The sequence below is a fragment of the Aulonocara stuartgranti genome (assembly GCF_965226115.1).
Source record: "Aulonocara stuartgranti genome assembly, chromosome: 9".
In the NCBI taxonomy this organism is placed as follows: domain Eukaryota; kingdom Metazoa; phylum Chordata; class Actinopteri; order Cichliformes; family Cichlidae; genus Aulonocara; species Aulonocara stuartgranti.
In genome coordinates this window covers 29167262-29191040 of record NC_138960.1, presented here as the reverse complement: position 1 = coordinate 29191040, position 23779 = coordinate 29167262, and the positions used below count along the sequence as shown (strand labels likewise).

The 23779-nt window shown below is 39.1% G+C and overlaps 1 protein-coding gene across 7 annotated transcripts in view; it reads left to right on the top strand.

Annotated features, from left to right (window-relative positions):
* relch (RAB11 binding and LisH domain, coiled-coil and HEAT repeat containing) overlaps nucleotides 1-21891 on the top strand; it is a 38132-nt gene extending 16241 nt beyond the window's left edge. For 5 of the 7 annotated variants that reach the window (XM_082545893.1, XM_082545891.1, XM_082545895.1 and 2 more), the window contains 19 exons: nucleotides 4447-4559; nucleotides 4648-4738; nucleotides 5471-5542; nucleotides 6408-6548; nucleotides 6704-6868; nucleotides 6958-7105; nucleotides 7312-7468; nucleotides 7936-8059; nucleotides 8444-8492; nucleotides 8999-9078; nucleotides 9596-9702; nucleotides 9873-9972; nucleotides 11406-11488; nucleotides 14075-14138; nucleotides 14243-14381; nucleotides 14939-15055; nucleotides 16693-16781; nucleotides 19376-19446; nucleotides 20530-21891. In XM_082545893.1, coding sequence (XP_082402019.1) covers nucleotides 4447-4559; nucleotides 4648-4738; nucleotides 5471-5542; nucleotides 6408-6548; nucleotides 6704-6868; nucleotides 6958-7105; nucleotides 7312-7468; nucleotides 7936-8059; nucleotides 8444-8492; nucleotides 8999-9078; nucleotides 9596-9702; nucleotides 9873-9972; nucleotides 11406-11488; nucleotides 14075-14138; nucleotides 14243-14381; nucleotides 14939-15055; nucleotides 16693-16781; nucleotides 19376-19446; nucleotides 20530-20650 — 2031 coding nt within the window. In that variant the 3' untranslated portion in view covers nucleotides 20651-21891. Of the gene's footprint in view, nucleotides 1-4446; nucleotides 4560-4647; nucleotides 4739-5470; nucleotides 5543-6407; nucleotides 6549-6703; nucleotides 6869-6957; nucleotides 7106-7311; nucleotides 7469-7935; nucleotides 8060-8443; nucleotides 8493-8998; nucleotides 9079-9595; nucleotides 9703-9872; nucleotides 9973-11405; nucleotides 11489-12170; nucleotides 12254-14074; nucleotides 14139-14242; nucleotides 14382-14938; nucleotides 15056-16692; nucleotides 16782-19375; nucleotides 19447-20529 lie in introns of all 7 variants that reach the window. The other 2 variants (XM_082545896.1, XM_082545892.1) reach the window with 1 other exon arrangement.
* The last annotated feature ends 1888 nt before the right edge of the window (nucleotides 21892-23779 follow it).

Below are 23779 nucleotides of genomic sequence, written 5' to 3'. Positions count from 1 at the left end.
TTTGTTTGATTTTAAATGTGTCCAGTACTGATTCTGTTACATATCATATTAAAATGTCTCGCTGTCAAAATTAAATTTATGTGACTAAGACACATCTGCAGTGTACTAAATTAATGTCTGTCTTTGTGCAAAAGAACAATGACTCCATTTACACACAGCTGGAGTAACTTCAGTAACATGCAAATCTCTCAACGTCTGATCTTATATAACGTTTAGTGTTCTATATGTCCTGCAGGACCCATACATTTTATGTTTATATAGCAGTCTTGATTAAAGAAGCCCTTCTCTGGATAAATAGGGATAAATAATAGTGTTATTTATCCTGAGAATTGCTGCCTGAACCTCTTAGACCCCACAAAGTCTCAATCAGTATGAGTTGAATTCCCCTTCAGCTGCCTGAGTCTGAATTACCATACTGTTTCTGAAGAGAAAGTGTTTATACTGTAATTTCTCTATTTTTTTTATTTTTTTTCCATTTAGCAGAAAGTAGCAGAACGATCACTCGCTTATCTGATCTGCTTGTTTTGTTTTGGGTTTTTTTGTTTTTTTTCTTATTTGTTTGTTTGGTTGTTTTGTTTTTTCCATTAAATTGGGTTGGTCTCTTATAGAAATGAGCCGCCTACATCTGTTTGTACATTAGTGTGTTGTTAGTAGATCAGCTGCTGTTTCAGCTCCTTACAGCACATTCTTGCAGTTGCAACCTCACACTGATTTGCCCTGTTTAGTAAATCAGGCCCTTAGTCTTAATATGCCATGCTGTACGATATGTCTCTTCAATTCGCTCACCTTTGATTTATTAAGCTCATCAGACATGGGCCCAATCAGTCTAATCTCTTTAAGTGTCTAAATGCCAAAGATTTTGAAACTGTTTTGATAAATATCAGTTTAGCAACTGTTTGATAAATGGGGTTATGCTCTATTTTTAAATCTGAAAACCTGGAGAAAAAAGGTTTTAAAATCCCAAATCTTGATGATTAGGTGACTTAACGAAATGCAGCCAGCTTTCTTCCTGCAACTGATTGGTTTTAAGTGCTTTTGTTTCCACAAACAAAAGTGTTTTTTTTGTTTTGTTTTTTGTTTTTTACTGAGAAGAGTAGGAAAGGAGATTTGAAAAAACAATAAAACAAAAAATGTTGCATTAGCAAGAAATTACTCTTTAAAAGCTGACACCTGCACAGGTGTTCTATGTGTGTCCATGCGTAACATAAGTGCAGCGCATGAAATTTTATACAAGGAACTGAAACTTGATCGGAAACCAAATGGATATACTGAAAGAGGTAAATCTAGTTGGAGTAGTCTTTGGTCGGGCTGCTTTGCATATCACCATGGTTATGAGGTTTTAATCAACCCCCAGGCAGTTATGGAGAACTTAATCTCTTTTAAAAATCAAGAAAAACAAACTGAAGGGAGAAAAGGCTGGCAGGAAAAAAAAAAAAAGTAAATGCAGCAGCGCATTAAGACTTCTTGAATAGTTGGACTTTGTACAATATCCGTTAGATTCACAGACCATGACTGTGTGTGTGTGTGTGTGTGTGTGTACACACATACTCACACCCACACAGATAAAGCTGCCCGTGCTTCCGTATTGCAGGCTTGACCCTTCTAACCAGCACGACCCTGGAGACACGCCTTTACTTGTTTGAATGTGAAACCCTCTTAAGGACAAAAGGTGTTTGACTTAAAACGATAGTATGACACACTGAAACACTGCCTGCCACCTGGCTGTATTAGCAGATGCTGTAAATCATCAAACCCTGTGTTTTTCTTAAATTTAAAGGATTGCATTGCAACACTTTTTTTTTTCTTTTTTTTCTTTTTTTTCTTTTGGTCAAAAACATTATTTTGTAGTAATTTGCTACAGTACTATTTTTATATAGACTTTCCAGGCATCATTAAGGCAAAGATGGTATCTAAAAACTGCAATTATTGACTTCCTGTTTTTAGTGGGTAGATTATCTGTAATCTTTAACGGACCTAGACATGACACAGAAGGTTGATAGTTTTACTGGAACTGTTTCTTTGACAGACAATTTCTGGTAATGTACTATTGAATGCATGTGTTTGAATTCAAAACAGACCTGTGTCAGGAATTCTGTGTTGGAATATTTCATACCTAAGACATTATGCCTAAACTCCACTTTTGGCTGATGTAATTTTCAGTAGTTGTGCATCAACCAAAGTGCTGGAATTTCTTTTTTTTTTTTTTTAATTTATTTATTTTTATTTTGGCCTGATGTTGGTGTTTGATGATTGCTCAGGGAGCTACTAAAATGATTAGACTTCACATTGTGATGTGCATGCATACCACGTTCAGGTGCCAAAGAAAAGGTCAGGGCAATTTAAAAAGCCATCTATACCAAGTGATCAGATAATCCAGTTTGTAGATGCTGACAACATTAAAAACTAGTGGAAAGAGCAATAAGTTACTTTAAATTCTTCTGATGCCTAAACCTAACCACAAAGCGAGGAAAAAACAAAACTAACAAGTCCAGTCATCTTAAAGTATTGAGACAGCCTTAACATTTAAACCACGTGCATAATATGTGTAGTTTGTGCAGTAAGGGTATCCTGTGGTGTCTGGCACCAACACGTTGGCACTGGGTCTTCAGTTTCTGTGAATTAGGTGGGGCCTTTTTGGATTGGAATTATTTCAACACGCTGTTCTTCAAACAACTTCTGTGAGGTTTAGAGGCTGGGTCGATGCTTTGATTTGGCCTTGTAGTCCTGGAGGCATTCCTGAGCAGTTTATGCAGTTTGGCACACAACTTTATCCTGCTGCCATCAGGAAATGCCTGGAGAAAGAAGTGCAGTGTTGTTCACGTGTTCACGTCACCTGTTAGTGGTTTAAATGAGTGTGCATCTTCTGGAAACTATGGATGAGTTGGTGTGTAGTATTAAGAGAGATATGTTCATTACTGTTTTTGTTGGAGATAAGACACATTACAGGTATACCCAATAATGAGCATCTGGGTCAAGAAACTACATAAGGCAGTCTGTCATTGAGAGCTGCTGAGATGTTGCATGCAACATCTCAGATGAAAGTTGTAAGCCATCATGTGAGTGGTAAAGCAGACATTGGTCTTTCCATAGCCTCATAGTTAAAATAACCGAAAAGACTGAAAGGAATAGTCACATGGAAGGGAGTTGTTGCTTTCCTTTACTGAATGCAGGCTCTTCTACATTGGTCCTTAAATTAAAAGGAGTAGTTGCCCTGAATCTGGCCCCTGGTCCATGGTCCCTGGCGTCATTCTGTCCACTCTACCTGCCCACAGTGTTTACACAGGACTGGTCAGTTATGAAGGAGATTTCACATCATAGGAGTCCACACTGAAATAGAACAGGGTCAGCGTGGTTTCTGGCTTTTTAGATGTGTGCTGTTTATGAATTCCTCTATTTGCTTTATCAGCCCAGTGCTGTTGACTCTCCAAAATGTGTCCTGTGAAAATGTGTAGCCTTGTAATAGACTGCAGGAGAAGATTATTCAATGTGACTGTTAAAGTTGGCTGAATTTGTTTAATTTGTCATTTTAAGCTGTTTTGTTTTTTTTCTTCTTCTAATGCTGAAATTGACTTCAACTATATTGGACTAGTCATGTAACCACTTAAAATGACCCTTTTGATAGTCAAATGTTATATTTTTGCTTTTCTAAAATATAGCCAACATGGCAGTGACTTCAGAGGGTTGGTCCAGCATTGAACGAGTGACTCATCACAGTCTATCTTTACCCAAGTTTCTCTGTTAGGTCCTTTTGTCCATCCAGCATTGGGGTTTAGCTTGTTCTTCCAGTACTTGGCAGGAAAACATCATATCTTCCTGGAAAAAAAACAGACTTTGAAAAAATATATATTTTTAACTTTGTGTGCACTCTCTAATTTCGGTGTGTGTGGCGGGAATGCAGGGCTGACCACAGTTTGGCCATGGAGGCCCTGTATCAAGGGCAGCTGAGTGCTCTCCCCTCTGGCTGGAAGGCCCATGAACTTTGTCTGAACTCTGAAGTAGGAATCATTTATATGAGGAGAACTAGTGCATTAGGTTTGTGTTTATCTGTCTATATGCCGCCGTGTGCATGCACTACTAAGCTTCTACAGTATGTGGCCATAACTTTCTGTGCCTCAAAGTCCAAAGAAGAGTAGATATGAAACCAGCAAGGGATTTACTGTAAGCATGTTTGCAGGAGTGTTGAAAATCTGCTGTTGGTTTTTAAGAGTGACCCCCTGTGTATTTTTCTCCTTGTGACTTTCCCATTTTCTGTCTTCATAATAAGCCCCCTCTTCCCGGTTGCTGTTCCTGCTACTCCATAGAATTACGGGCCTGCTTGAGTGCTACAAACCATCCTTTCCATCCCTGTGTGTTGTAACCATAACCACACACTTTTTTAAAAATGTATTTGCAGAGTAATCTAAACTGATCCTAGCCTTTTCTGTCTCTGTGTCTTCTTTAATTCAGGAGTTGATTCCACTCATCTTATGTACTGCCTGCCTTCACCCAGAGCCTAAAGAGAGAGACCAGCTTCTCCACATCCTCTTTAACCTAATCAAGCGACCGGATGATGAGCAGAGGTGCTAACACTTTGTGTCAACAGCCTGTGGTTAAAAAAACTCTGCCTGTCTCCAGTATTTTCTCAAATGTGTGTTTTTGTCTCCAAAGACAAATGATTTTGACGGGCTGCGTTGCGTTTGCGAGGCATGTGGGGCCCACACGTGTCGAGGCTGAGCTACTCCCTCAGTGCTGGGAACAGGTAGAGTACATGCCTACAGGGGTTATTAAATATACTCCTACTGAATTTCACAGCTTTGAGATCATATTACTGATTTATAAATGGTCTCTAATCTGTTTTCTTTTTAAACATCTGAAGTTTATTTGAAATTCATGAATAATGCTAAAGTGATCAGGTGTGTAAATATTTAGATTTAATTAGCATACAGTCTGTTTGCTTGGCATTGTGATGTGAACCTTTCTGTAGCACTTGAATTTATAAGACCCGTCTCTGTTTTTGTTTTTTAATTTCAGTTCAAAGATGGGAAGTATACGTATGAATGATTTGCGTTTTCTCTGTATTTTTGTTTTGCTTTTTGTTGTTTTCCCACTTTTTCTCTCATAAAAACACTCAAAGGTTAGAAATGCAAACATGTCAGATCTTTCTGATTTGGGAATCTGTTAGCAATACCTCCATAGGCGTCCTTGAGTTAAATGGGTTAGCGGTTTGGTCTTCATTGCCACCTGTGTCACCACATGCAACACATGTGTGATAAACAAAATCTGCTCCCATGACAACGGCCGCTGCCACCAGTTTGGAGTCTGAGAATCTGCGCAGAAAGACAAATAGTGGTTTCCACAGGGTCAGGATGTTGCTGATACTCGAGTTGTTTCCATTCCATGGTGGCTGCACTCCCGTCTGCCTCTCCTTTTCTTTCAATTTCTATTGCTCTTTCTTTAAACACTTCAATTCCTCTAAACTTGTCTTCTCCAGATTAACCACAAATATCCAGAGAGGAGATTGTTGGTGGCAGAGTCCTGTGGAGCCTTAGCACCTTACCTGCCTGTAAGAACACATTATGAATGCAACATATTCAAGTTACAGTATATGATGAATATGGGCCTAAAGTGCAGACTAAGCTTTCATTTGTGAAGCATTAATCTATTGCAATAACTGTTGAGAAATGTTTATACTTTATAGACAATCCCCTATTTTCAAGGGCTTAAGTGTAATTGGACACTCCTTATTATTTCTTCATCAATTGAGTGGGCTGTGAGTTAATTCCAGGTGTGGCATTTTCATTTGGAAGGGGTTGCGAGGAAAGTAAACTATCAGAAGGGCTCATAATCCAAATGCAACCCACACCACGGTATAGCTTCCTGCTTCCAGTGGAAGTGGTTTTACCAATTAAATCTGAAGAGCACTGGGATTCACGGTGTGCTCGGACTGAGCCAGGTGCAGCTACGTTGATTGGATGGTGCTTTAAAGAGAAGAAGTATAAGAAGAAGAATGATCCAGGACAAATTTTAAAAGCAACGTGGGAGTTCTTGAAAGCAAAAATGGCAAATCAGTTGCCTAATGTCAACCCGATCATAAATCTTTTTCCAATTTCAAACAAGAACAACTGAAAACAGCTGTTTTAAAGACCTGGCAAAGCATCACAATAGAGGAAACCCATTGTTTAGTGATGTTCATCAGTTCCAGACATCAGGCAGTCGTTGCCTACAAAAGATTCTTCTAAATATAGACTGTATAAAAACAATGAGTGAAATTTCTTGAGAGTTAATAAATATCTTTGCTCACCCACAATTCGGAAATAATCCATTTAAGCCCATACTCATCATGTACTAAATGTAGAATTATAAAATATGACCTGAATGAATTCTCAGTCGGTCTTTTTTTTTTTTGCTGTCACTGTTTGTCTCTGTAGAAGGAGATTCGCAGCTCCCTGGTGCTGTCCATGTTGCAACAGATGCTTGCTGAGGATAAGGCGGACATGGTCAGGGAGGCTGTGGTCAAGAGCCTGGGTATAATTATGGGTTACATAGATGACCCAGATAAGTATTCCCAGGTGTGTATCTTTGTAGATGAACATGTATGAGAGTGATTTGTTTTAATGATGTCCACAACTGCTATTCTGCATTGTATGTATTACGCCAGGATTTTACAACTGCTTTTGTGGGTGAGACTGAGTGTTGCTCTATTGTTTGTCTGTTTTCATTCCAGGGTTTTGAGCTGATGCTGCTGTCTCTTGGAGACCCATCAGAGCGGGTGGTCAATGCGGTCCACCAGGTCTTCATCCCTGCCTTTGCTGCCTGGACCACAGAGCTGGGCACCCTGCACACTTCACTCATTCCTTCTCTACTGGCACGTATAGAGAAACTACATACAGTAAGTGTCTTTCATTTCAGTCTTGGCATAGTGCATATATAAAATTGCACTGTCTCACTTTCCATAATATGTGCTGCTTCTTTCTCTAGCAAGGAGAACATGGTCTAGATGAACACAAGCTACATGTTTTCCTGTCAGCCCTTCAGTCTCTTATCCCTCCTCTGTTCGCTGTGGTGCTGCAGAATGCACCCTTCACCAGCAGAGTCAAACTCCATGGTGACATACCTGCAATTGAAGGTAGGATGTTTACAAACACACACAGGTCAATTGTAAAAGAAATGCAGAAACCTAAGCAGAAGTAGAGGTTTGTATTTTAGTGTGACTAAAATGCAACTTTCAAACATTTTTCATTCACATATAGTCTACTGGTGCTAGTGTGGCCTTTAAGCCTTTGACATTTATTATTCAGTTTCTGCCTTGGTCCTCTATCTTTGGATTTGCAGTGACTCGATTTCCCCGGCCAGCTTCTCCCCTCCAAGATGTGGCAACCATCATCGGCAGCAGGGAGATGCTGAGTGCCCTGCTGCAACTCTATGACCACCAGCTGGAGCATGAAGGAACCACTGGATGGGAGAGCCTGCTATGGGTGGTCAACCAGCTGTAAGAAACGCACGCACACACATACACTCAAACCCATGAAGCTTGGTTCTGATCACTTCAGTGACTTAAAATAACTCATCGTAACCTAAACCAAGGCTTACTATAACCTTAAGCTATCGTGGTAAAATGCAGTGACTAATGTTATGAGGATGTGGTTGTTATCCTCAGAGGGAAGAGGGACCTTATAATGGGAGGTTAAACACATTAAAGACATTCTAGATTTCCTCACAACACAAGTAACACAAGTGTAATCGGCACATGTCTACTAACATCGGTCGGCAAGGTCTGTCATCTCGGTTGTGGGCAAAAGACCTGCAACTGACAAATAAAGGCTATCTCATCTCTCTCAACATACTTTAAAAAAAAAAAAAAAAAAGATGTATGAAAGAATGCCCATTGTCATTAACAACATGGACTCAGACTACTAATTTCTATTTTTTTTCCTTTCTTCTGTTTTTTTTAAACAGCCTACCGCAGCTCATAGAGATTGTGGGTCGCATAAATGTGACATCATCAACTTGTGTTCATGAATTTTCTCGCTTTTTCTGGAGATTCTGCCGCACCTTTGGCAAGATCTTCACCAACACTAAGGTAAACCTGTGATAACTGAGTAAACCATGACAGTTTAGTCTTAATAAGCATTCTTAAAGTTTCCTCCAGTTTAGCTCATTTCAACCCACCTTGTTTACCTGAACAGGCACACTTGTTTTTAGAATACTGAATGGTGTTTAGAGCTGAGGCCACTAAAAAAATCTATTCTGTCATGTCATATACATAGTGCAACTACAATAAATGTGTCAGTTTACTGTGTATACGTTCATTCTTAGTTTGATATTTAAAGATATCTTTAAAGTTCATATGGGATGTTTAAAAGTGTGTGTGTGTGTGTGTGTGTGTGTGTGTGTGTGTGTGTGTACAGTAAATGCCAATATTTATAAGTATTATGCTGGCATTTTATCATTGTGACTTTTGCAGGTTAAACCACAGTTCCAGGAGATTCTCCGACTGTCTGAAGAGAACGTTGGTAAGGGCAGCTTTAGCCTAGACGCAGATGTGCAAGTGTAAGGTTTTCTCAGCTCTCTCAAGAAACTGTTGATAGGTGGAGTTCAGACGCTGACACTGTTGATGTAAACAAGCTATTTGGAGTCTGTTATGGGTGTTTCCATCTCCTTTTTTATAAATTCCAAACATGTTTATATAATTATAAAGAGGTGCTTGGTCTTATGTGGCTGCCAAGTGTTTTAGTTTTGGTATTGTGGCCACTGATGAAATGTGTTTTGTATGGAGACCCAGGCTGTGTTGAGGTCATCGGGACCTTTTCTGACATTTTTATAAAACCACAACAGTATAACATGCATGGTGAGGCCAGTGTCACACATATACTCATGTTAACAAATGCGAAGCCAGTACATTGGGTTGAAAATGACCTCGTCATGTCATATTTGTTTGTGTCTCGGCTCATTTCTAATCTTCTTGATTAACTGAATTTATTGCGTTCATTGTTATGATCGGCTTTTGTTCTCCTGTCAGATGCTTCAGCAGGGAATGGTATTCTCACCAAAGCCACAGTTCCTATTTATGCCACTGGAGTGCTGACATGTTATAACCAGGTAAATTAACAGCTGCTCAGAAACTAACAATCGTGATCAGACTTTTTGATAGTTTGTAGATTTCTTCAAGATTTAGGTAATCTGAATGATGGAATAAATGTTATACTACCATTTTATTTAAAAAAATAGCTAAGTCTTTATCTTGGTTGGTTTGAGTTTTCCAGGGAGACAATTTTTTGATTAATTAGACAATTTGTGACAGAATCACTTTATTTTACAAATCTGGTCTATGCAATCTAAATATACACGTATTTGCAAGTTGGAACTGGATCCAGCAGCCACAATTTGCAAATACATGTGTTTGCAAGTTCAAATACATGTATAAAATTCACTCCTAATGCCTGAGGTTAGCTGTCTGTCTAAGTGCAGTGTTTTGCATCAACTTTTAACACAGTGTCAATGTTCAGAGCGGCCAGACTAAAAAGAGAATAAAATTAACCGCACTCTTATAAATTATATACAGGTGTTACAGTGAAATACATGAAATTGTCACAAGTATGCTGTCATCTCTCAAAAGGAGGAGGATCGCAAGCTGTTGGTGGGTTTCCTAGAAGATGTTATGACAACCCTGTCTCTGTCCCATGCACCTCTTGACAGCCTGAAAGCCTCCTTCGTAGAGCTGGGGTAAGCTGAAACGTGTGTGTGTGTGTGTGTGTGTGTGTGTGTGTGTGTGTGTGAGCACACCCATTTATAAGAACGTGGCAGGTTCTTTTATACAGTTACTCGTTTGTTGTTTTAACTTGACAGTTTGAAAGTTAATGATTACTTAATCGGGTTGTTTTGTGTTTTTTCAGTGCCAACCCAGTGTACCATGAGCTGCTGCTAACTGTTCTGTGGTATGGGGTGGTCCACACGTCTGCTCTTGTCCGGTGTACGGCAGCACGGATGTTTGAGGTACAAACACACAAGCACAAAAGGTTTTTTTGGAAGGAAAAAAAAACTGTACCACAGTTGAAACATTGCACTAAAATGTATTTTAGTAAAATATAGACCAATGAAGCTGCACAATTATGGATAAAATCCTAATAATTTTTAATGCATTGTAGACATTTTTATTATGTAGTTATTGTTGTTGTATTGTGTTAAAGAATCTAAGTTGGTAGATAATGATTATCAATACATGTATAGTTTCACTGAGCTAAAAATGGTCAGTTGTGGAGTTATAAACAATATAGACTCAATATTCACATTTCCATATTTGCTATACTTGTGCTAGCTTTGCTTGCTGTTGCTGCTCTTGAACATTTGTTATTAAGCTGTTCTGCCCTTTAAATGTGAGTAAAGACTGTAGCATTTAGCTTATCAGTGCTCTGGTTCCAACCTTATGACTAGACCCTCAGACCTTTGACTGCACACTCATCCCAGTAGCGACAACATAAATATCTGCTACATGTCAGAAAAAACCTGAGGTCAGTACCCTGAAAGTACGGCATAGTTGAAGGAGCTGAAGGCCTGTTCCCTTTCAGTGTTGTTGGAAAGTATAATTTAATCAGAAATGTTCTTTTGTGAATTTTTTTTTTTTATGTTTTCACAATTTCAGATCCTGTGGAAACATAATACTGCTGTTATTTTGTAAAGGGAGACAATACCTTCTCTGTTTTCTTCAGCTGATTGGATCCATATTAAACCAGCCTCCCAAGGCAAAAGTCCTGGCCAAAGCCATAAGAGACATGAGATCTCGTTTGTCCACACTTTAGGTCAAATACTGGGATGAGACTCTAGGCATAGCATTGGAACCTGGCCTTTGTTGATCTGAACTGGGGGAGGAGGAGTGGTAGGCCGTATTCATTCCCCCCTGTTTTGTGAACGACTCGTTCTTTCCCAGAACACCTCACTGTCACCATTTCATAGTGTGTAGCTGTCCACCATTACCAAAACTGTGGATCAAAAAGTGGCCCTTTACCACAGATGCCAGATCAAATTACTCTCAGCTATTTTATAATCTGGCGTGTGTGGAAAGAGCCCGCTGTTTTATGCTCACTGTATTGTAACAATACTTGTGCAATTTTAGCTATGTTGGCTTTGCCATGTGTGCATACCTGAGATTGCATGTGTGTGCGTGCGTGTGTGAACGAGTGTGTGTACACACTTGCTTGAAACATACAGTGCTGTTCCGTGTCTTGCAGCTATTGTTCTTGTCATTGTATATCACTTTCTTCCTATCTTTTTGTGTTTTTCTTTTCCCTTCCTTCTTTATTTTGCTTTTCCCTTTTTTTTTTTTTTTTTTTTTTTTTCTTTCTCTATTTATTGCCGGTGTTGCTCGCTCTTGTCCCAAATGCCCCGCCCACCTCTGTGACATCACGGCTGGCTCTGTCCAATCCGATCAGCTGCTGGTGAAGGGGGTGAATGAGACGCTGGTAGCTCAGAGAGTGGTGCCGGCTCTCATCACACTGTCTTCTGACCCTGAAATGTAAGTGAAACAACAACAGCAAACTGCGCCGCGTCTCTCTCCCCCTTCTCTTTGCTGCCTGAGAACTATCACATTTGGACCAGTCTTTACCTGCCAGGAGCAAATTCAGCAGAAAATAAGACAGTATGAACATTGAAATAACCTATTTGTCCAATACATTTTCATTCATTCTTCAAATATAACTCACTCATGTGCATTAGTTTAGAGCGGCTCCTGTTTAGGTTTAGGCTGTGCCATGGGGTAATTCTTCAGCATAACCACGGTGAACTCTTTTATGCATGTACACATCATCAGTCTGCATCACTAACTCATGCCAGCTCTCATTGCCTCATCAGTCTACAACTAATAAGTCCTTTGCCAGAAATGTGGTTGCATATTTCCCATGTGTCAACAGCACAATCCCTGCATGCCTGCGTGTAACCTGCCCCACCTCCTCCTCTTCCTCTCTATCCCACTCTGTGAGAGCAGGGCCCCTTCTGATTGACTCCAAATAGTGGTTGGCAATCCTTTTTTTTTTTTTTTTTTTTTTTTTCTTTCTTTCTCTTCCATTTTATATATTCTACCTTTACCTCTTTCTTTCACCTCGCTTTCTTCTTTATACATTTCCCTCCTTCCTGCTGTCTCTGTCCCCTCCCATGGCACCCCTCCCTCTCTCTCATCCTGCTGTGTGGTGGGTTTGCAGTTGATTCTCCGAGGCATGAGTGAAGCATTAGTAGATCGCCGGGCGGCTCCAGCCCTTATAACTCTGTGCAGTGGGCCTGAATTGTGAGTCAATCAACACAGAAAAATCTCTCTGTAAACACTGTCCTTTTGTGGGCTGCATCCTTGCAGTGGTGCGTTCGTATAAAAAGAAGAAGAAGAAGAAATTTCTTGAATCTGTCTTGCTGAGCTGGCATCAATATGATGCCAGAAGTCTAAGTCTTATTTCGCTAACACAGCAGTTTTTCTAACCACAACAAAATCCAGTGAACGAGGAAGTAAGAGCCTGAGTTCGCTGGCCTCTCTTTCTTACCTCCCGTTTTCAATAACCACTGATGTCAACCCAGTGACTCACACTGACTAACAACATCTGTGCTTGGATAAATAGTTAAGTCTCCACTCTCTAGTCCAACAGGAAAATGTTTATGCATATTCATTTTGGTGATCTTTAGATTAATTAGCAAACAAATTTGATTCAGCCCTGTGTCACGCTATAAGCTGGTAAACACATAGCACACTATAAACAACAGCCTGTCTTCTGAGCCATGTCGTGACAATAATTCAAAGGGTTTTTTTGGCATGGATCTATCAAACTCGACACTAATGAAATTTGTGGCATCACTGCTGGAATGCAGCCCCATTCATCTCACGTCTCTGTAATGAAATACATTTTTGGGTGCATATGCTTGTCCCCAAATTGTACTGTGAACACAAATTGATTTAACTTTTAATGCATGTTTTTTTTCCTTTTTCTTTGTCGCCTTAAAAAATTGGCTTCACGTGTTTTGCCGTATCTACAATTAGCAGTTTATAAATTTAAAATTAATGTTAAGAGAAATGATGAGAAACGTTCTTTTTTCCTCCAATGATCTCTCAGATGACCTCTGGCTTTTCTAGTCCTACTGACTGTGAAATGATTATTTAACATCACTCTAACGCCCCCTCCCCATTAACCTTGCTTACTTCCATTCATCGCAGTCATTAATTCAAGTGATTAATGTCAGATATTCTTATTATTGTTTTGTATTTTTACAGCAGATTTAAGATTTTCATTTGTAGTTGGATTTTCTTCAAGAAAGATATAAATATATATAACTGTACCTTATCTTATAGTCCACTGATTTCTAAATATAGATGTGGGTCAAATAATATTCACAAAGACTTAGCATTTTGGTGCTCTGTAAAGTCAGATGAGCTCCCAGATCTTGGCTAAATTGATCATTACTGCTCAGATGATCACCATTTCAGATGCTCAGTCCAAACACAAACTCTCTATATAGCAGCTCTGTCATTCAAGTACTCAAAGCACTGATGGGTCATGCACTTGACACTTTACTTGACACATGTAAATTTCACTGTTTATGGACATGTAATAACTTGAGCATAATGTAGAGCCTGATCTGGCACTACAGTAACCATCTCAGTCATCATTGTGGTTACCAGTGTGTCATTACACTGTAATCACTATATTTATGCAAAACCTAGAACATGTGTTAGCCACAGTAGTCCTAATTCTTTGACTTGTTGTGGGTTTTAGTATAAATGCTTGCTTGACACTGGATATGGCACTGTAATAAAAAAATGTACACAAATGAAAAATTTTAAGTCAATTCTGGAATCCGTTAGCTGCACTGTTTAAAAAAATCCCTTACATGCCTTTCATCTTATGACATACCCTGAACACATCTCACTTCTTTTAATGTGGTTAACCCAATAATCTGGTGTTTCCCACATTATGAAATGAATCTGAAAACCTTTTTCCAGATAATGTTTGACTCATTCTAATTCTGCCATAATGGCACGCTAATAGAGTGTTAGAATGCCTGAAATAGTGATTAACTGACTATCTATGGTCAAAGCATTTTCTTGCATTCTTGCTGTTTGTAGCTCAGTGAGGATCTCTACTATTCCTGCCTTTGGTACCATAATGGAGACTGTCACTCAAAAAGAGGTGGGGAACTGTCAAAATACACAGTGATGAAATTAATTGAAAGCATTTTTAAATTCATCATCATTCTAAAATGTCTAAAAATACTTTTGCTTGCGTGTGTTTAGCTGCTGGAGCGTGTAAAGATGCAGCTGGCGTCATTCCTGGAAGACCCTCAGTACCAAGACCAGCACTCTTTGCACATGGAGATCATCAGGACATTCGGAAGGGTTGGGCCCAACGCAGAGCCACGCTTCAGAGACGAGTGTATGAAAATGACTAACTGTTTAAAAGGGGACTTTATGCTCAAATTTCCAGCTCAATGTGTTTGTTCTTGGACTCCAATTGAGGAGCTTTGCAGGATTCACTGCTTAAGAAAATTCCTGTTTACCTTAAACTGGGCTTGAGTGCAGACTCTCAGCTCATGCTCTGTAACGAGGCGTTTTAAGTTTCTTTCCCTTAAAGGCCACACTTCCTTTAAGCCAACTTTTTTCTGGTTGGCTTCCCCTCACAATCAAAATATTTGAACAACTGGTGGATTGAGCTTTGTTGTCTGGGATTACCATATAGTGGGTATCCGCTCCTACTGTCATCATTGAGAGCTACGCGTAGGAAAAAGCTTCTGAAACTGACCACTTATTTCATTTTGCTATCTCACCTATGCCAAACCTTGGCCATGTTTGATATGAGCATGCTCCAAAAAATACCAAAAAATAAGGACATCTCATTTTTTTTAAATATGCTTTTTAATCTCTTCATTGTTTTGTTTAATTCTGCTTTTTCTGTGCTCTAACCATTTGCCCCTGTCTTTGCTATTCTCCTAGTTGTGCTTCCACACCTTCACAAGCTTGCTCTAGCTAACAACAGCCAGAGCGTTGAAAACAAGAGGATTGACATTGCCACTCAGCTGTTTGAGGCCTACAGCGCCCTCTCCTGCTGCTGTATCCTTTTAAAGGTCATGGTTCACAGTCCATGTAAGCTGTTTAGAAATGGATTTCCATTCTTAAATGAAAAAGCAATTTAACTGTCACTCTACGTGATAAGACCTAATAGCTTAAAACTAACTTACTCCAAGAGGAAATATGAGTCCACTCGTCCTTTTAATACTCCTGTACTTATGTGTTTCCAAATGATTTACCAGAAGTCAGTGTCAAGTTTGGTTAGGGTTCAGGGTTAGATGTTGTAACTGTAAGTCAGTAAGAAGAACCTAAGCGTTACCAGTTATTTCCTAGCTATCCTTGTGAGATGTGCTGGTATGTATCAGTGTGGTCTCGGTGCCTCTGTGTATGGATCACTGTGTGTATTGGCAGGATTTAACTATCATTTGGCAGAAGGAGAAAGGAAAAATAAGCTGCCTCCATTTTGGGGCCAGATGTAATTACAGGGTTGGTTAAGCAGAGGAAAGGATGAGAGAGGGAGAAAGTGTGTGAGTGGAGGGAAAGGACTGAACATCAGCTCCAATCCTTAGGAACAGTTCCCAGGACAGAACTCACGTTTATATCATCTCTGCCGTTTCTGTCATCCCTCTTTTCTCTGATTCTTTTTCCTCTATTTCTCTTTTACTCTTTTACTCTTTTTTTTTTTTTTTTTTTTTTCCCCTCTTCTCTTTTTCATCTTTACTGACAACCCAACCCCACCCAGGTCCAACACACACACACACACACACACACACACACACACACACACACACACACACACACACACACACACACACACACACACGGCAGCTGTTGAGGTTCATTCCTGTGGATTTTTGTCAGGCTGTGATTTTATAGTGCAGTAGTGTCCAGGAGGTATAGCCCTGACCTCAGAGCCTCTACCTCCCACTGCACTTCTTTCTCCTGTAATCAGTGCGACAAGCTCTGAAAGTGTACATTTCCATCCCTAAAAATAAAGACGTGCTCACCGCTGGTCCCATATAGTTTCACTGGGTTTGATGGGTGGCAGAACACATGCAGTCTAGGATGAAGGAACATGGAGTAAAGTTTGTGTGAATCTATTTTCATTCTCAGATGGGTGGAGTGTGCCCTGTAGCTATAAAGTAATGAAGTGAATTTTTAATTGTAATTACTATTGATTTCATCAGCAGCAAAATATTTTAAATTGTCCTGAAGTAAACCCCTCCCATCTGGTGATTCCCGGAAACACTGTTATTGCTCAGTAGTATTACTAACTGTCTGACCTTGGAATCACCAGTTCTTTAGTTTACATGTCTATACAAGTAGCAACAAGAACAAGATAGTAAATTGTAAAAATCCTCCTATGTTATTATATCCCAATATTCATCCTTCCAGACTAAGTGCATTTTGCAACTTTTCTTTTTAATGAAAAAAGCAAAAATCTTTCAAATTTGTTTACTGTATCAAGTTTAAAAGTTCAAATTGCATGTATTGTTTTAAGAAATAGATTGCATTTATTCTTTTTTTCCCTTTCTTTTCTGTTTTACTGTATTTGATCTAATTTAGTAGTTGTGATTTGTGGAGAACCAAGTAGTTTTAAAAGGACTTTAAACTGAACACTTGCATTTGAGTTTCTGATGGCTGCATTACTTCAGTTAAGCCCTTAACTTTCAGTCCAGTCATTTCTGAGGAGGTGATGGTCAACCATTTCCTGCCTGGTCTCAGGTGTCTGCGTGCTGACATGGAGCAACTCTCTCCAGAGCATGAGGTCAGGAGAAAACACAAAGACATGCTTGCACATTCATATAAGCCTGACTGATATATTGATATTGGCATTCATAACAACCAATAAGTTAAAATGAAAAAATTAAAGAAGACAGCCTTGAACCATGAATGTAGATGTAGCATAGCTTAGCCATTAGAGGAGTATACAGTGGTCCCTCACTATAACGCGGTTCACCTTTTGAGGTGTCGCTGTTTCACGTAATTTTTTTTTTTTTTTTTTTTTTTTTTTTTTGGTGCAATTTTGCATGCGTTTTGTTTTTTTTGTTTTGTTTTGTTTTTTTTAGGTGCGCGCTGTGTTCTGCTTTCTGATTGGCTGTAGACTATTGTCAATCAATCTTGTGCCCCATCTCTTGTCCAGTACAGAATGCGTTCAGCTTTTCAAATTTGCATAAATCTTCGATTGCTAGCAGTGTGACTCTGAAGTGCTGTACTGTATGTTTGTAAGTTTTGTCCAACAAACACAAAAATGTCAATGAAACATTTTGCACCGCAATAGGCAAGAGAGAAAAGTGTGGAAATGCTCGAGCATGTCGGAGAAAAGTGTATAAAGTGTGTAATGAGGGGTTTTACAGCCATAAAACATCATAACAATAAAAATCAAGTTAGCTACTCTGCGAATTTCACCTATCACCTGCTATTTTTAGAATGTAACTACCGCGATAAACGAGGGACCACTGTACTATAACGGAATTGTAACACCAGCAGGATTTCTTTACATTTGCTTGCTTGTAAAAATCTACAATCCCAGTGAGAGAGGGTGTATCATGGGGATGGTTATCGACTGTTATGCCGGGCTTTCTGCTTCAGGCTCTGTGTGTGATCACATAAAATCGAGTGCTCCTGTAAGTACAGCCTAGTCCAGTCAGACATCAGATGATGATGATTAAAAAAAAAAAGATTCAACATTGTTGCATTTTGATTAGATTAGTGGTTCAGAAAGTCCAGTAATCGGGTGGTCTGGCAAAGAGATCGGTAAAATAAACATTTTAATTTGAGTTCTCAGTGCTGCTGTTTATTTTAAATAAGACAGCAGCATATTAGTGCTCTGAAATTTTAAGTTCATTCATTTAAACATTAAAGGTAAATGTTCTGCAGCCAAATACAGCAGATGTGAAATCTGCTGTTTAACTCTAGTCCTGTGTTTTAGTAGCTGCAGTTCCAGTAAATTATAAAAACACGTATAAATTTTCTTCATTATCAAACATACACATTCCAGCAACAATGTGATGCACAGTTTGTGCTGCTATAATTTGTACGGTGGCAGGGATTAACAGCTTGCACATAGAAAACATATACCCCAGCAGAGAATCTTTCCTACACTCCATGGTCTGTAATGCATGCTGTAAATACAAAAATCATTGAAAACATGGTCAAGATAAACTCCTCCTGACCAGGTTATGTGTTCAGCAATAGTTACCATGGTGATTTAGCCAGTTAAATGGAGAGCAGCTTTCGTGTTACAGAAAACTCTGACTTCAAGCCCAGCGTTGCTTGGTAAACCATTAATCTTGCTTTTTTGTGATGATCAAACAAGATTGTTTTTAAGATGCATTGTGATGCAGGACTCGTAATTAATAAATGTTAAGGAGATCTGAAGCCTGAAAGGAAAGACATATTGGCCTATGTGAAAGATTTACATAAACAAATAGTGGTGTCAGTCTTTAAAATTCTATATTGTTTGGCCTCTAAACTCTACACATCATATTCGTGCGTGCATACACATGTGTTTGCATGCTTTTATGTTCCTTTGGGGTTGCTAATTCAAACATGTGGACCTATCCAATGTGCTGACTGCTTGGGAATAAGTGAACAGCTGAAAGCTGTTTTTATTGATGAGCCACATCGTCTACCTTTTTTTTTGTTTTTTTGTTTTTTTTGTTACTGATCTGTGATCTCGAGCTTTCTCAGACACACTCATACACACACCTCTCATATATATTTGTGTCTTGGAATCTCACGCGATCCGTTTCATGTGAACATTTAGCCAAGGTGACTAATGATCAGCTGACTCTTTCATTCATAAGACATCGACTCTTGACTGTAAGCTGTGCATACCAGATTAACAGATAAAAGGTTTCACGCTGTGAAACATATGAACTCTAAAGGCCTTTATAGGACTAACCCAGCCCAAATAAATACACGAAAATAACAGGAACTAGTTTCAAAAATTTGACAAAATAATTTCCTTTTATTTGCGTCTGTGTTAATTTACTTCACTATTAAATAATTATTATGTTTCCATTTTGCAAGTTCCTCTGTTTTCTATCAATCTGTTGAATAGAAGCAGTCGTTTCTGTTGTTAGCCTGGCTTTGATTAAGCAAAAGACATGAAAGTTAATCCCATAAAACAGCCAATGAATGACAGCCAAGTCCTTTCAACACTCAAGACACACATAGAGAAATGTAGAAGAAAAGACGCACTAAAAACCAGCATGCCAAAATAAAGTGGTTGGGATTGGTTGGGTAAAACACAGTGATGTGAATTAATGTAAAGGTACAAATCACCTGAACAAAACGGAAACATGGAGAAACATTTGGGGTTCTTTTTTTAGCTGAATCTGTTTCTTTCATTCGCAGGTGATTCTTAGCTCAATGATCAAAGAGTGTGAAATCAAGGTGGAAAACAGAGCGATGTCAGACCCACAAGGGTAAGGCTAAACGCACCCCCATTCATACCATTACTTTGCTCTGAAAGGAATGTCAAAATATGGGCTTTTATTGCATAAGACTCTGACAAATGAAGACAGAATGAAGTAGTGAAGGATCCTTACCACGTGGCGAGCGTGAAAGACAGAGCCCATATAGTGGGAGTTTTGGGTTTTTCTGTATCCCCCGTTACGAGTATTTTTAAGTGTCAAAGCCACACGAAAGGAAGATTTTTGATCATGTGTATTTGGAGCTTATTAAAAAGAGGGGCGATAAAAAGTGTATGTTTGTGAGCATGTAGATGCAGGAAGTGTGTATAAGTCTGTGCGAGTAGATTGTGTAAAAGTGTGTTCCCCCGAGGTTACAGTCTCTGCGCTCACGCTGAGAGATTTTTCTTACCTTTTCATTTTGTTCTCCCAAGTCTGGCTTCAACTTCTCTCCCCATAACTGGTAACATGGATTGTTACTTTTTAAGGAGATCTGACCTCTGAGAAAAGAGGTTTGGAAAGTTTTGTACATTTTTAAGCCCCATTTAATTTAATTTTACTGTAAAAACCATGTGATTCTGCGCTCAGTGAATTCTTTACCAAAATAATTATTGAAGTAGGATCGCCTAACATGGATCCAATTCCTTACCACTGAGATTACATATTAGAGTTTCTAAGTCAAGTCTATGAAGTTTGATGTGATATTAAATGCTCATGAACTACAGGTGGTACACAAAAGCATGGACTAAAATGGTTCGCAGGTCATAAAGTGCTTTGAGTTGGTGTTATGTTTGTGCTGGTATTGAGCAATGCAGCTCTTTGGCACCAACTTGTTCTCTGTATCATTCTGAGTCCGAACAAACTCAAAAGAGGAACTTGAGGAGCCGTTAGACTGTAAAAAATCAGGAGGGGCTGAATTGGCAAACAGTATTTCCTTTCTAAAGAAGTGGAGTAGAGGGTGATGTGAGCTCAGACAGATTGCAGAGGGATTTTTGGCATAGTTTTGATTTGATTTTAATACATTCATATCGAAAATGGCTAAAGTTCACTGCTGCGTCATGTCCACGTTCTAACGTTGTCTTTTGTTTTTTTGCATAGCTCCATGTCAATTGCATCCAGTTTGGTGGGTGAGGATGCCAAGACCAAGTTTCTAAGTAAGATGGGTCAGCTGACTACCTCTGGCGCCATGCTGGCCAACGTCTTCCAGAGAAAAAAGTAATCCCAACACTGACCGATTCATCATCTCGAATAACTGACCAAACGCTGCACTCATTGGGAGCATTTCGTTTTACTGGGAGTAAGCAAAAAAAAAAAGCATATGTTCAGCTTCGAGCAGACGGAAGTCAAGTGTATAGTTGAGTTGATTTCGAGCAATTTTGCTTGAAGTTGTATTGATTTTAAAATCTGTGCAGCAGGACTACTTGTTAAACAGGGATGGTTTTCGCAGCGAAAGCTTCTGAGGTTTTCCTCTGCTCGTATTTTCCTCTCCTCAACTATTAATCACGACAGATGCATCATCAAGGACTAGGATTTTCTTTCATTAGTCAGTGTTAGAATTATCATGTCACAACAGAAAGAGAGGAGAGACGAGAAGAAACTCTACAGTATCGAGACTAACCCACAGCGATAACGAGGAACTCGTTACCTGGACATTTCCGGACTTGAAAGGTATCACTGAGTTTGTTTTAAGTTTTAGTGCAGTACTTCTTGTATCAGAAGAGCCTCACTCGTTTTTGAGAAGCAGAACTCTGAGCGCAGCCTGCGGGGGTTTCATTTACGATGTTAATGGGCGCCATTTTGGATCAAAAGGTTCGAAAGAAGTCTCATTAATTACACTGAAGGTCTGAACCACCAAAAGGCTGCGCGGATTATTTAGAATGCCTTGTACAGTGTCTCTGTACGGCTCTGAAGTATCGCCTACTTGAAACTATTAAAAAGAAAAGTGTCTTGCCTTTATTTCTTCAGTTTCTGGTTTTTGTTTTGATAGCTTCTATTTTATAACTTATTTATGTCTTAATGAAGAAAAACATACTTTATTCCAACTTCCAAAGAAATTTGCACTTCACTTTACTATTACGTTCTTTATTATCTATATTGCTTTTGTTTAATTCAGTCTTACACACGGAGATTATCACTATTGTTAATGATCTTTTTTTTAATTTTTTTTTATCCATTATGGCAATGTGAAGTTGAAGAGAACACTGATCATAATTATTCCTTCTCTGTCTGTTGCATCTTGTCTCTCAGTGTTGCAGTGTCTCTGATAACTGTACTTTGTTTTTTTCTAACGTGGGGATTTGGTTCTTTTTTTTCTTTGTCGTTCGTTCAATTTGGACATGCTCTAAGAGAAACCGTAAATAAATGTATCATACACTGAACTGAAGAACACGGTACTCATTGTGTATATTTGAAATTCGTGTCTTGGTGTAATAAAAGATGGAGATCAGTTGTGTACTTAAATTTACTTCTGGAAGGTTCATTGAATGCCTGCATGTACCGGGACTTTTTCTTTTTTCTTTTTTTTTGTCCGCCGCAGTGATTAAGGAGCTCTCACTGTGGCTCAAAGTGTCTGCAGGTGTTAGAAGGCTGTAAAACAAAGTCATTTAACAGGAGAAACGCACACCGCTCCTGCCCGTGCGCTTCAACTTCAAACGTTTCAAGTCTCCTATTGTCTCCTTAGTACAACAAACCAAAGTCCATCTTATGGGACATTCCCAACAACTTAACACCCCCCAAAAAACAGTAATAAAAGCCCAGATCTGCCATCTAGATTACACTATCTCTCAATCCCTGCATGTTTTGGAAAAATGACTTTGTAATGATATGGTCAACTTTGGCCTTAATCTATAAAAGAACACGATTGAACTCAAAGTGTGGACTCTAACTTTCAAATGGGTTTTTGACATCCCTGACTGGCCTGTAGTGGAGTCCAGTACATTGATTTGTGATTGCAAGATCTTATTTAGCGGTCGAACATAAAGCGAGTTGGCCAACACTCTGATAAAGAGCATTTGCATATTCAAGCTAATATTCAACCACCATCACTGATAACTCGCCAGGTGGATAAATAATTGTTACACACTGTTAAGGCATGGCATCGTGGCTTTGTGGGCGTGCCTGTTGTTCTACGTGTGTGGGTAAGTGCATGCTGTGGTATTTATAATTTGCATTCATAGTGAATAGTGTTGTCCAAACAACTCATGTATCCAGACAGGTGTAGTCTTACACACAGCCGAGTATTTTCTGTTCATGAAAAATCTCCTGGTATTTGTAGGAATTGTCTGAGAGGAGCTCTTACTCACGGATCACATCTGTTTCCAAAGGCAGATGAAGCGATGTAGATCCAGTCCTAAAACCACTGGAACACGATTGCTTTAGGTTTTAAAACTGACTTCCTTTTTTGCCCGTTGCACTTTTCACCGTTTTCAAGTGAGACCATGCCTAACCCATGAAGATTCCTCCAAAATCCTGGTTTCAAACAAGACTGGCTGTTTTGTTCTGTGGAACGTGTGTGTGTGTGTGTGTGTGTGTGTGTGTGTGTGTGTGTGTGTGTGTTTTACATTAAACAAAACCTTTCAGTGACTTATGTGAGTTTAAGGATGCATTTTTATTTTTTGTGCCGTCTAAAATAGTTCTGCTCGGTGAACTTTGACTTGTTATAAGTGATGCTAAGCAACGCAGCCCACATGCTTGCAGAACAGTCTGTGCTCTGACCCAGGTCATTAGAAGTATAATGCTTGTAAACCAGCGTGGTGTTTGCCTGCAAGCAGAGCTCCATTTTTATACATCAAAACAAGCCACAATGCAAGTGTTTTTGAAGTGGGGGGACTAACAAGGACTTCTGTGATAATAATGTAGTTTTGTTGTCGGGGTCAACCTAATGTGGATGTTTGATGCTTTAAAAGTCAAGTTTAGGCCTTTGATTGCTAAGAGCCCAATCTTAATTGCTACTGTAACAGCTGCAGAGGCCCTACCACAAAACAGCTTCTCTCAGCATGTTTCTTTCTCCATTTTTTGTTTGTTTGTAGACAATATGTGCTGTACATTCACATAGATAAATGAGTAATTTATGTTTCTTTTTAAAAATTTCTCAGTCATTTTTCCCCCTCTGGGTGTTCTCTCTTCTTCTGTTTACTTCTCTTCTCTCCAGCCTTTGCCCTATTCATCCAAGGCATAAACATTTGATTTAATATTTGCATAACTGTCGTTGTGAGAACATGTTCTTTTTTTTTTTTTTTTTTTCTCCAAAACATTTCCTTGCTAGACCTGCCAATGTAGGCTTGAACTGATCTGCCATGCAAATTCCCAGGAAAATAACAACTCCAGCTTTTTCTCATTCTTTCCTGGG